This window comes from Lissotriton vulgaris, chromosome 12, assembly GCF_964263255.1.
Source record: "Lissotriton vulgaris chromosome 12, aLisVul1.2, whole genome shotgun sequence".
NCBI lineage: Eukaryota > Metazoa > Chordata > Amphibia > Caudata > Salamandridae > Lissotriton > Lissotriton vulgaris.
The window spans coordinates 128148908-128161707 of NC_141700.1; the positions used below are offsets into that span (position 1 = coordinate 128148908).

General features: G+C 41.3%; 1 protein-coding gene across 3 annotated transcripts in view; it reads left to right on the forward strand.

Moving 5' to 3' along the window:
• The window catches only part of CRTC2 (CREB regulated transcription coactivator 2), a 215045-nt gene that overhangs the window by 184843 nt on the left and 17402 nt on the right, over nucleotides 1–12800 (forward strand). For 2 of the 3 annotated variants that reach the window (XM_086947542.1, XM_086947543.1), the window contains 2 exons: nucleotides 15–791; nucleotides 4625–4708. In XM_086947542.1, coding sequence (XP_086803668.1) covers nucleotides 15–791; nucleotides 4625–4708 — 861 coding nt within the window. The remainder of the gene's footprint in view (nucleotides 1–14; nucleotides 792–4624; nucleotides 4709–12800) is intronic. The other variant, XM_086947544.1, reaches the window with a different exon arrangement.

Genomic DNA, 12800 nt, shown 5'->3' on the forward strand with positions numbered 1-12800 from the left:
TTCTATATTTACAGGGTGTGCCATTGGATACCAGCAAGCTGCCAGCCGATCAGAGGCTACCCCCATATCCCTACAATCAACAGAACCTGCTCTTACAGGCTCAGCCACCTCTAGGCACACAGAAGTCACTGCAGCAGTCCCAGCAACAGTCGCCATTGCAGCACCAGACACATCATCATCATCAAGGACAGCAGCAGAACCATGGACAGCAACACCACTTCCAAGAACATCAACAACATCAAACAGGGCAGGAGCATCAACACCACCAACAAGAGCAGCAGCATCGGCAGCAACAACACAAAGAGCAACATTGTCAACTTCAACAAGAGCAGCAAAATCACCTCCACCAACAAGAGCAACAGCATTCACAGCAACACGATCAGCAGCAACATCGGCCCCAGCAAGAGCAGCAGCACCAACCACATCACCAAGAACAACATTCACATCACAACCAAGAGCAGACACATCTGAACCACCAGGAACAAAGGCAACTGCACTCCCAAGAGCAACATCAGCAACAAAACCAACACAGTCCACACCAGCTTCAGGAGCAGCAACATCTGCATCACCAGCAAGAGCCACAGCATCCCCATCAGCAAGAGCAACAGCATCGGCACCACCACCAAGATCAGCACAAGCAAGGCCAAGAGCAAAAGCAGCACCACCATGTGCAGCCTCAACAGCCAGTAACCCAGAATCATCACCCTTTGCGACAATATCCTTACCCACAATACCAAAACTCATCATTGCAACAGTATAATAATGCAGTTGGAGACTTTAATCTGGGGAGCGTAAGTATTACTCTAAACTTTAACTAGGTTGGGAGTGTCTTATGATTATTGTTGCAGAACAAGGTAGTTTAGTTGGTTTCTTCCTTTCTGCTAATGATGAGGTTACATTTGAGGGCCACAGTTATTTAAAGGCAGTAGTACTTCAGAAGGCCTAAAGTAGCACACTTGCAGCACCTCTAAACACATTCTGTATACTAGCACTTTACATTCATCCATCACTAAAAAAATAAATATATATATTTTTCCAAATGACTTTGATCTCTTCCATACAGACTGTACTCCATTTCAAGTTATCAAACTTATATTTATTAGTGTTTGCGGTGCCACTTTCATCCAGACTCAAGCCGCACAGAAACAGACCTTGCAATGATGAGCTACAGTTTTGCTGGCCAGGCCCATGCATTTCCCAGGCTCTGCTTCTTGAGCCTGACTTTGCAGGTTTGAATTCTTTGCTTTGGTGTATTTCTGCCACGCCACCTTGGGACAGAACTCCCTAAACTACATTCCTGCTATTCTGATTTTGTTATGGTGTTGACCAGATTCAAGAAATCCACTCATGCCAAAGCCTTTCCTGTGCAGTTGGGATGTACGACTTATAGCGCATGCCTTTACCACACATTTTTTACAATGCATGCCTTTACCACGCATGTGCTATAACCTCGTAGGTAAGTATAAGAAATATATATATGTGTGTGTGTGTGTATATATATGTATGTATTTGTTTTTGGGGGTGACCCCCAAGCCTCCCACTCTTTTTCAAATTAATGAATTTACCACCGCCCCATACCCACCCCTAAACCCTAAAAGATACCTTTACCGCTCAATGCCCTTACCCACCCCTAAAAATACCCTCATTACCCACTACCATTACCCACCCTTGAACCCTATAAACACCCTTACCACACTATTACCTTACCCACCCTTAAACACTAAAAACACACTTACCAACCTATACCTTTACCCACCCCTAAACCCAAAAAATAACCTTACCACCACATGCCCCTACCAACCCCTAAACCCTAATAAAAATACCCTTATAACCCTACTCACCCTTAAACCCTAAAATCTCTCTTACAACTCTGTCCCCTACCTACCGCTAAACCATAAATACCCTTGCCCACTCCTAAACCCTAAGGAAAGACCATACCACCCTATACCCCTACCCAGTTAAAGCCTAAAAACAATTTCTTACTACCCTATAACCTTACCCTACCAACCTCTAAACATATATATAATATATATATATGTATATATATATATATATATATATATATTCACACTACATATACTTAACTATACTTAGCATGTGGGGTAATGCCTACGTGGTAAAGGCTGTTTCTCGTGATCTCAATTTGTATACAGCGCATCCCAAGTTGACTTGCGATGATCCTTCCTCTACATTGTTGTCTAAATCGGATTCCTCATTAGCTGTTCATTTTCTTGATGTGCTGTACATCATAGTATTCAGGAATGTGAAGTAATGAAGAAGTAGTGACCTTTAAGATTTCATGAGTGGTCTGTTCTTTTAACAGTACAAGAACACTAGTTTGTCAAGAAAATGCTAGGAGGAATACCAACACAACACCTCTTCTTGATGTCCCACCACAAGTTGCTTCAGCTGGAATACCACAGATTGACACCAAATACTTCTAAAGATAATCAGATGGGTACTCTGACACATATTGATGTCAATACTAAGAAATACTGGTCCGTACAAGGCTGGCTTTGACCAAGGTTCACCTCATGAGAGATTTACTGATGTGAACCTTTACAAGATGTTGATGTGGGATTCATGCTCACAGGATTGCACTCTGTGGTTCCTGATCACCTTTCATCCTTTTCCAGTAGACATGCTTTATTGTCTGGTTGCAGCTGGTAATGGACAGAGGTTACCCATTAATCATGCATGCCATACTGTAACTCTTAACTCTCCTGCTTCTCCCACAGGTGGGTCAGATCAAGAGATGCTCAAATAATTCTGTGATGTTGCCATAGTCATGTATTCATACACTGAGGACAGTTCATACCTCTGCCTAGTTTAAAAAGTTCATGGTAGATGTGAGGTACCAGGCCTAGCTGAAATCTCCATACCTCTCAAGAGGCTCTGGAGATAGAACTGGACCTTCCTTTCTCCGAAGAGCACCCATCAGTACAAATCTGGGACTCCTCCTGCTAAACCCTCCACCAGCAACTTTGAGTCGTCTCTGTCAGACTTATTTTTCTTAATGACAGATCTTGGCGGTTACAGTGTGGTTTCACCATCCACAGAAATAGCCAAGAACACAATAACAGCACTCATCTTCAAAGAACTTCTCCACCGGCCCCACAACCTTGTAGAGAATCTTGGCCCTGCCAAGAATGGAGTATCCTAGTAAAGTTTAATATGACATGCCATAATTCCTATTTGATGCAACCAGTCATGATAGTTCACAGGTCTTCATTCCCTTCCTCACTTCTATTCAACAGGGTCGAGCATAGGTGTAGCAACTGCTGATTGTTGCAACATGGTGATTGTACTCTAGGAAAGAGTAACATAGGTATTACTCTAGGTTATTTTCTATTTAGAAGAAATTAAAGACTGATATCCGCACATTCTTAGGCTACCACCACTACTTCTGTATCTTCCTCCACAAAAGGTTCTTGGGCCGCGTTCTCTCAGTTCCCCATAGAACAAATTGACTCTGTTCTATCTGCAAACAGGCTGCTTAAATGTGTGTCCTAGTCTTTTCTTCATTGTGGAATTTCTTGAGGATTCTGGTAAAGGAAACATGTACCCACTTACCAGTACAACCTGCACCCCCACCCCTTCAGGATAAGCTTGTCCCCCCATGTGTTCACCAAGATTTTTCTAGTGCTGGTTGGAGCCTTATTTCAGCAGGAGATCCACACTATCCTTTCTGATTGACCCAAGAAAGTGCCGAAATCTGGCTGAGTTCTGCCTCTTCTCCTCCAGCGTGGTTTGCCTTTGAAACAGAAACGCTCCTCCAAAGCACACATTTGGGATGGTACCAGTGCAAAATGTCTGGGCCCATTTTGCCACAGTTTATCTGTCAATACATCATAGTTGCTCAGATTGCTATGTCGAATTGCCACCTGGGTGCAGTTGATACTTCTGGCCCAGTTGAAGATGTAACCATACATAGTATCCATACTATTTGTATCGTTATCAGTATCATTACAATTTTTATTATCATTATTGTTATTCTAACAATTTTCTTTGATCGACCATTGAATTCTGATTTATAGTCTTGATTGGTCTGCATATTCACAGTTATAGAGCTGTTTTTTGTCATTGTTTTTAATAATGACCGCCAATTTGGTTTTTGTTTGCCAGCCATTGCAGAATTAATAGTTTGAAGCCCATTTTCTCTTGTCCAAACTGGTTAAATGTTCCCTGCCAGACAGTCCGAGTAAACCTTCACTTCTCCCAATGAGTTTAGTGTGCAGTGTTCTCAACCTAAATTCACAAATGCATTTGGCCGCGATTCAGTCTGCATAAGTAGTATGCAAACATTTCACTTCACTTCATTCTCTTAAAAATATATACACACACACACGCCATGTATCCTAAAGTTATTTTGAGCTTGCTAGCCCAAAGTTAACAGAAATTCACAGAACCATTCTAGCGATTGGACTTAAAATGGTGTGTTGAGGGGCTTGAGGAGACATGTTTAACTCATGGACTGTTAGAGTGTCACTTGCAATGCCAGGTATATTGCGTTTGGTAAGTTGTAACTTGAAAGACCGTGAGTGTTATTGTGGAAGGTCAGAAATTTCACGTCGGTTAGGGGTTATTTGTTTTACTCCTCTGTCTTTTCCAATCTCTGCCGCAGGCTTCTTTGCTCAGCAGTCTCTTTGATGACCCTTACTTTGATATGCAGCTTACCGCCCAGCAAGCAAGTGCTTTGTCCCAGCAGGTATGACAATGTGTACTGTTGTCCTAAAACCTAAATTATCCCTGATATGTCTGCATATTCAGCTACTGCTTTCTGCTTGCTTTTGTCAGAACTGCCATTTGCTTTGAGCCTCTGTGTCACTGCTCCCATTTCTGATGCTTCTCCATTTGCTCCTTCTGTCGCCCTGCTCACTTTTTGTTATTTGCATTTGTAGATCTGTAACCACTCTATCCATGTATTCTAACCCATTTGTAACTTTTCTGTATCTTGTGATTCAGTCTCCATTTTTCTGCTTATGTGGGTCTTGCTACTCACTATCCTAGTGAGGGCATCTCATTTGTTGATTGAGTTGGTGTTGCGGTCTATAAACATTGGATTTTAAATGCCAGCAACTAATTGGGGTATAATATATGTATATACTATAGAATTTTTTTTTTTTTTGCTGACAAACACGTTTCGGCCATGACCGCCTTGGTCGGACATTGACAAAGGATGTCCGTCATGGCTGAAACGCGTTTGTCAGTAATGCAATGGTGATGAAATAAAAATTTTTTACTTTTTGACTCCTGACTCCCGAGTTCGTTATTGGATTTGCGACAGCAAAGGTTAATTTGTTGATCGAGATAGAGATAGATATATATATATATATATATATATATATATATATATATATATATATATATATATATATATATATATATTCTTCCACTATATCTTTCCTCGAACAGTGGCAGGACCGTCCTTGACCTCTTGAGTTAAAATCTTCAGTCCTTTTAGTGTCCACCAAGCACGTATATTGCTAGGAAGTTACTACTTCTAAGCCATTGGTGTAACAGTACCACTGGAGAGTCTTATGCAGAAAGTAATCTCGTTTAACACCACGTAAACTGTTACATGCTTTAAGTGATGCAAAATAAGGCAAATATCTGTTTTATCTACTGTGAGATTTTAAAGACAAGCTATGCATTCAGAGTCTAGCATTAATGTACTGTTTACCTCTAGCTATTTAAGCGACAGCCTTCAAAAGCTGAGTGACTGTGTCACACTATTGGTCAGTCCAAGACAGGTTTTAAAAAAAATATATATTTCTCTTATTATCTTCAACAGTGACAAGTTTTAGTTCTAGGCCTTAAACAAATGTGCTTATTTGTTTATTGTTGCACATCTCTTCCGGCTGTGTGAAGCCTCTCTGTGAGTAAACATTAATGGTCGCAGAGAGTTATGTATATAATCTGTTGTCAGGCAGTAGTGATGTAATATATTTCAGCCTTAATAGGTTTGACCTATAATCTCAGATGGGAATGTGCATGTACAAATATTTAATTGAAATCCTCGTTCCTTGATTCTAATCCTCACTGGTTTCCTGACTTTCTCGTATCTCTTTCACATGAGCTATTTCATTTTTTTGATGAGGGGCAAATGTATTAATTTCCAATCCATTTTTCATTTTTTATGAAGTACTTATGACAGGAGATGTAATACTTGTTACTTTAGAACCTATTGTGTATTTCAATGATTGCTTGGAGGTAATGCGGACAAGTGAAAAGGTTAAGCAATTTACTGACACTCTAGGTTTTAAGGAGCTGCTGCTTCTTGATTGTTTAGGGACATTCCTTTTCATCCCCAGTTCTCACTGCACAATGAAAGTATGTGTACATTTTTCCCCCATGTCTTCAGTGTATGTTGTTGCTGTTGGCGTCTTTTAGCTTCGCATTTTGCTGCAGATTCAATTTTGGCTGCTAATTCATCTTTGTAGCTGCTGAGAGCTCTGCATGAATGCTTTCCACACTATGTCCTCCTACTTCTTAGGTGTCAGCTGGCCCAATGCCATGAGGAAGGACGTTCATTAATTTCTTATTTTTCCGATTTCTCTGTCAAATGAACAACATATGCTTGGATTTAGTTTTACATCTCTGATTGTATGGACCAGTCTATTTAGTGGCATGGGCTCAGTTGATACCTATATTCCTTCGGCATTGGATTTTCAGTCATATCATATGCTTAGGAGAAATTACTCTCCTGCGTTTTCGAATGAACATTGTTTAGAATACCACAAATGTGTAGGCCTTGTTGTCATTGGGACTCAGCTTCCAAAGATCCTGCTCAGAATTGCTTTAGTTTTCATTTTTTCTTGTAAGCCATGATACCTTAAGACTTGATTTGTTTAGTGGCGGTCTGAGGCTGAACCCCGGGTTGTTCACGTATGGTGCCTGTCTTACTAATACCAAAGATTGTGAAGATTTTGATTGATAATATAGATCAAATGCAGTATGAGCGGTAGGCTTTTATGAACATCGTTTAGGACCTGCACAAGGTTAAATAGGAAATTGTAAATTAGAACTGAAATAGCACAGTTAACAGAAATAGAGGTCCCCAGGAACATGCAACAGCAGACTCTATTCGGGATATAGGTTAAAGAACTTTGGTGAGGACTAGGGAAGTGCACTCCGAAATCAAAGCTTATTGAATCCTTCATTACTGATGGATATTACATATACTACACCAATCATTCACAATGTTAAAATATTCCTTACCGCAAACTCACATTACAGTGACCCTTACATATATTAATAATACACACTTCTAGACATCAGTGTTTCGTCTGGCCATGAGAGGAGGATGAAAAACAAGTGTTTGCCTAAATGCGACTATAGGAATTTCACCATCTCAAATTATAAGTGCGAAGGAAAAACTGTGGACCATGTTACATAATTCAAAAGTATTTAAAGGAAAATTTGCTAATACAAGAAGTTATATATCAAAAACTGCACCAGAAGTTAAAAACACGGGTTGGCATAATGCCATTAGACAAGAGTCTGCAATTGCAACCTGTGAAAATCATAAATAATTAAGGCATGAGCAAAAAAGATAGTTTTCTACTTGCACTGGAGACAGGCCCTGCTGGAAAAGGAAATTTGAAAAGAATATCTGCAACAGCAGTTCAGAATTTGAGAATGAGTATTCAGAATCTCAAGAATGTTGACTACAAAGGAAGCTTCGAGCATGGAAGCAGATTGGCAAGTGACCAGAAGTGTTTTAGCCGTTGACTGATGCATCAGCCAACGGCTTGCTATCATGTTGAGGCTTAATCATTGGATACAGAGGTAATACCAAGTAAATGTGCAACTGGTAATGCTCCGCTACAGTTTTTCCTATTTCTCCATTTGGTGTGTGATTGGAACTAGGCAGGCAAACCACAGCCTTGGTGCATCTGGTAAATATTTCAAGGAGATCCGTAACCGCGAATCACGAAGAACTGCTTAACATTACTTGTGGTGCACCCTTGCCAAAAGACAGAGGGTCACCTCTTAGTCTATGGCAAGCCTCACTCTAACTCGCATGTCTGGTGTGCTAATGAATCCCTTAAGGGTATTGATATTAGCAACTGCAGATTTAAATATTTGACTGCATTTAATTTCCATTGTATAAACCCTCACATCAAGGACACGGTAGTGGGAGCTGAAGACCATTTCAGTACTGAGATTACTTCATTTCATAATTCCTTTTGATTTACTGCATCCTTTTGCCATTAGGTTTCTGTTCCGGGTGAGAGGATATCCTAACAAAGTAGACTTTAAAGAGCTATTCATGATATTGGGCATTTGTTTGAAACTTTAATAGTTTTCTAAATGCTAGACTGGAACCAGTTTCCTTTCTCGTAATAATTTGTTGGATGTAACGTTTTATTTACGTGTTAAAGATGAAGGCTCCCTTGTTTGTTTTTACGTGCAGCTGTGTTTGAAACAGGAAAAAAACTATAGTGACCTGCATCTTCCTGCATTTGTGTATATGCCAAAGAGACAACAGACCTTATCCCCTGCATCAGTGACTACCACTAGCTCCTGGGAACTGAAAGCTTGATCATGTGATGAAAAGCGGAGTTGAAATGCATACCAAACATTTTATCTATGCTGGTTAGATATGACTAATAGAACGATTCGGAAAATAAAAGCCTGATAGTATTTACTGCAAGATGACAGACTGGTTGAGCCTAGAAAGGTTGAAGAACAAGAAAGACTAAGTCCAGAAAAATCATAATGTTACAGTTGCAATAAAAAATGTAGACTCTAGTTTCAAGTGTAGGCCATCTGGATGCACACCTGTTTATCTTTCAAACATAGATACATCTTAAATGAGTACTTATTATTTTGTCTGGAAACACTCTTTTATGTCAGTTTGACTAGACTATGGAAGTATACATATCATATACCAAGAAAGAGGTCAAGGATCCCCAAAGCCCTAAACATAGCACAAGATCATCCGACCCAACTGCTTCTGTTCTACCCCAGAGTTGGTGGAATACATTAACACATCTATTTGGACAACGGTTGAGCCAGTGTTACTGAAAAAGACACAGTTAAAGCCACCTTTTGAAGATATGCTTTCTATTTACTATAGTGTCTCTAATTTACCTTTAGTAGGCAAAGTATTGGAGAAGATGATCTTTGTAGCTGAAAAGTGCTGGGTGTTTTTCTGCGGTGTCAGCATCTGGCTTTATATCTGGCTTTATGTGACACATCTTTATTGCCATGGGTAATAGGCTTGGGGTAGTCCACCTCCAAAAAGGTTGCTGAATAAAAAGAATTGAACAAATACAGTGCTCTTTACAAGTTAAGTGCCAGCATAAGCTTTCAGGAATTCTCAGACTAAAAAATGTATTTTACCAACCTACCCCATGCTGAGTAATGATATATGAACATTTGCTCTTGCTTTACAATATTTTTTTAATTAAAACGGGTCTTCCTTTTTAAACCATCAAGTGTTTAGAAAACTTCTGTTTTTCTTTTTCTGTGGGTTTCTTTAGTTTTCTGGTATTCTTTTCCAGATCGCCGATGGTTTCCTTAGTTATGTGTGTGAGGCCTACTTAAAGTTTTGTAAGACTTTGTATTCTCTATAAGCGCTAGGATCAGCTTGCCTAAATGGGGACCTTTTCAGACAAAGATTTAAGCTTTGGATTCTGTCTATCTCTCAAGCCAGGCCGCTTTTTATGAATGCACTGTAGTAAGTTGAAGCCAAGAGCTTTCTCTAAAATCAAAGTTTAAAGCTATTGTTCTGATTCCTTAAAAAAGTAACACTAGCAGAGACCTTAACTCTGTTCTGCTTGCAAGGCCTCTGATCCTATGCCTAGGAAAGACTTCTGCTTCTAAGGATAATTAGGAAAGAGACCATTTCTACTCCCACCAGGTCATCCATAGCCTTTTAGTCTCTCTGTACATAGAGATGCTTAGGGATGCATCTTTCCCGCCTTATCCCTTCTAGGCACCAGGTACCATGTGGAACGTTGTGGTTCCAGCTGCAACTCCTCGTGGAAATTACAACACTAAAGTATATCAGGCAACAGTTGGTAATCTTATGTCAGTTCTTGTATTCCCATACTCCATCGACACAGGTTCAGATCTCTCTCTCTCGATCTGTCTGTACTGATCAGTACAATTAATGTCCCGGGTAGCACTCAATATTATCCACACAAAGACTGCCCCTTCCCTTCAACAGAGGACTGTAGAGTTTTATTTCGGGTTCTGTGACTGCTTGACCTCAATTCTTTATGCATCCTGGTGGTTTCTGATGATAAATTTCCCTTCCGTAGTGCCTTAAATCACAGTGACTCAAGCTTTAGGGGAGTCCTGATACTCAGGTGCTGATCTTAGTGGAGAAGTGTGGAGAAGTGTGGCTCAGGGGTTAGAGGCGGCAGACCTGGAGCTTGAGTTCGGCCCTGGACCAGGGTTCAATTCCCCGCCTCGGCGGGTCTTGGGCTCAAAACTTCCACTGACTCGATAATTCTCGCTCCGGTGCCTTCTCGACTCACGGGTTCACACTCTGCGACTCTGGGCAATAGCTTGCTTAATCTCCACAACGGCCCCTCGCGGCGGGATGCCTGGCTTTCACCTTGTGGATACCCTGCCAGGGTTATCTCACAGGGGAATACCAGGACGGGTTCCCTAAGCAAGCGCGGAGATGCCCCAGGGTAAGTCGTGCGCTATATAAGTTTCATTCATTTCATTTCATTTCATTTCATCTTCCAATCTATACATTGTGATCTGCACTGGTGGATGGGCCCTATCAGCCTTTTAGTGGGCTGTCCTTTTAACCCTCCTCAGGTTACCCATCATCACACACACCTCCTCCCTGGACTGGTGTGCCCATTTGGGGGACATGTCGGCTCAGGACATGCATTTAAATGCACTGGAGCTGCAGTGGTCTGTCTTCCAATGAAGACGTTTATCTTTCCCATCTCAGGTGTGAACATTCAGTTTTTTCCTGACAATACCACCATCAACCTTTCTATTCGATATTAAGGGACAGAGCAGTGTGGGTTTGTGCACGTCTTGTACAGTTAGTGGAAGATGCACCACAAAGTGACGGAGTTGATCTTGGATCTCTTCTCTATAGACCAGAACAGTAAGTGTCCTCACTTCTGTTCATTACACTTTGCTCTGAATAGTTCCTTGGGAGAGTCCATCAGTTTCAACCTGTTTCATGACCTGCTTTAGATTTCACTGATTCCCCTTTGGTCAAAAGTACTGTTGAAGGTGCAGGAAGATCGAGCGTATCTGATTGATTGCCCCAGACTGGACACAGAGGATCATTTACACCGATCTATTGGCACGCTGCACTAAGCTGCTCCATCCTCTCCTTTGCACTGTGTGCATGCTCTTCCAGCAGCATTTTAAAGTCCTCCACTCCAGGCAGCAAACACTTTGGCTTCATGCATGAAAATTATTATTGTTAATATTTTGAGTTTTATATAGCGCTAGCTAGACCCAAGGTATCAGAGTGCTCCACATGTTATGTGATAATGTTTACAAGAGTACATGAAGGGATCATAAAAGTCATAGTTGAACAATACAGCATTAACCGAGAAGAGTACTCCAGACATAACACTAGTTACCAAGTGATTCTTGCACTACTAGTTATTTCCAATTATTCCTCTAGATTCCTTGGGTCCCTGATCAGGTAAGGACCAAGGTCATAGGTGTATTTTAGCAGCGCATAAAAAGTTAATTTAAAAGTCTAGGTCCATATGCCACACCTCTCCACATCTAATGATGCGGTTGGAGGGTGAATTGTTGAAAGGAAAGAAAAAGTTACTTATCTTCGGTAACAATCCTTTTGGTGGATACTCTACCTACCTGCAGATTCATCACCCGTTGAATATCTCCAGGTGCCAGTCTGGATTCAGAAATCCTTCATAGCTCTCCTACATAGTCAGGAAACCCTATCTCTATCTCTGCACCCAGGCTCTATGCCCAACAGTATCCTTTTAAGGGCGTTCTGGCTTGCCTGTTGGTTGAGGTGGAATTTTCCAGTCACTTGCCTACTTGCTTCATCCCATACCCCTGATTGCTTAAGTTCTAAGGAAGATTCTCCAGGCTGGGGCACAAGTCATTCTGATTGACACTAGACTGGCCAAGGAGGGTGTGGTACACAGGCCTCCCGAGACACTCCCTGTGCCACTGCTTCGTCTACTGCTCAGGCCTCACTTTTGCTTCCAGTCAGAGGGTTAAGTTCTACATCCTAGCTTCCTGGAACTCCAGCTTCAAGTGTGGAGACTGAGCTGGGACATCTAAGCTCCTTCCACTTCACCAGAGAACGGCGTTGCCCGACCTTGAATTGTGTACTCAGAAAGGTGGAACAGTTTGGTCGCAGGGAATGCAGAGCAAAAGTTGGACCCGCAGAAGGTACATCGATCCGATATGTTGTGCTTTGTTTCTCTCTATCCCTGCAGGGTTGTGAGATGGGCAGGACCTTTCACCATTTAATTGCTTCCCTGACCAGCCATCTTTATTTAAGTCTCTGATAGTCATCAGATTTCAGAAAGGACTAATGGAGAGTTGTTCCCTAAACATTTTCTGACGCCTTAATGGGCTTTGAATTTGGACCTGACTTTGATGGGGGCTCAGATTAATAACCTGCAGTGTTGTCATTTAAGTTTGTTGATATTTAAGGCTGTCCTTCTATTATATTGTCCAATATATTATCGAAACGCATCAGTGAGCTACAGGCATTGTGTGTTTGTCTGCTTTCACATGCTTATATCCAGACAAATTGATCCTGAAGACTAAAGCAGTTTTCCTTCCCTAGCTGGTGACCCCTTTCTATCTGGGTCAGTACA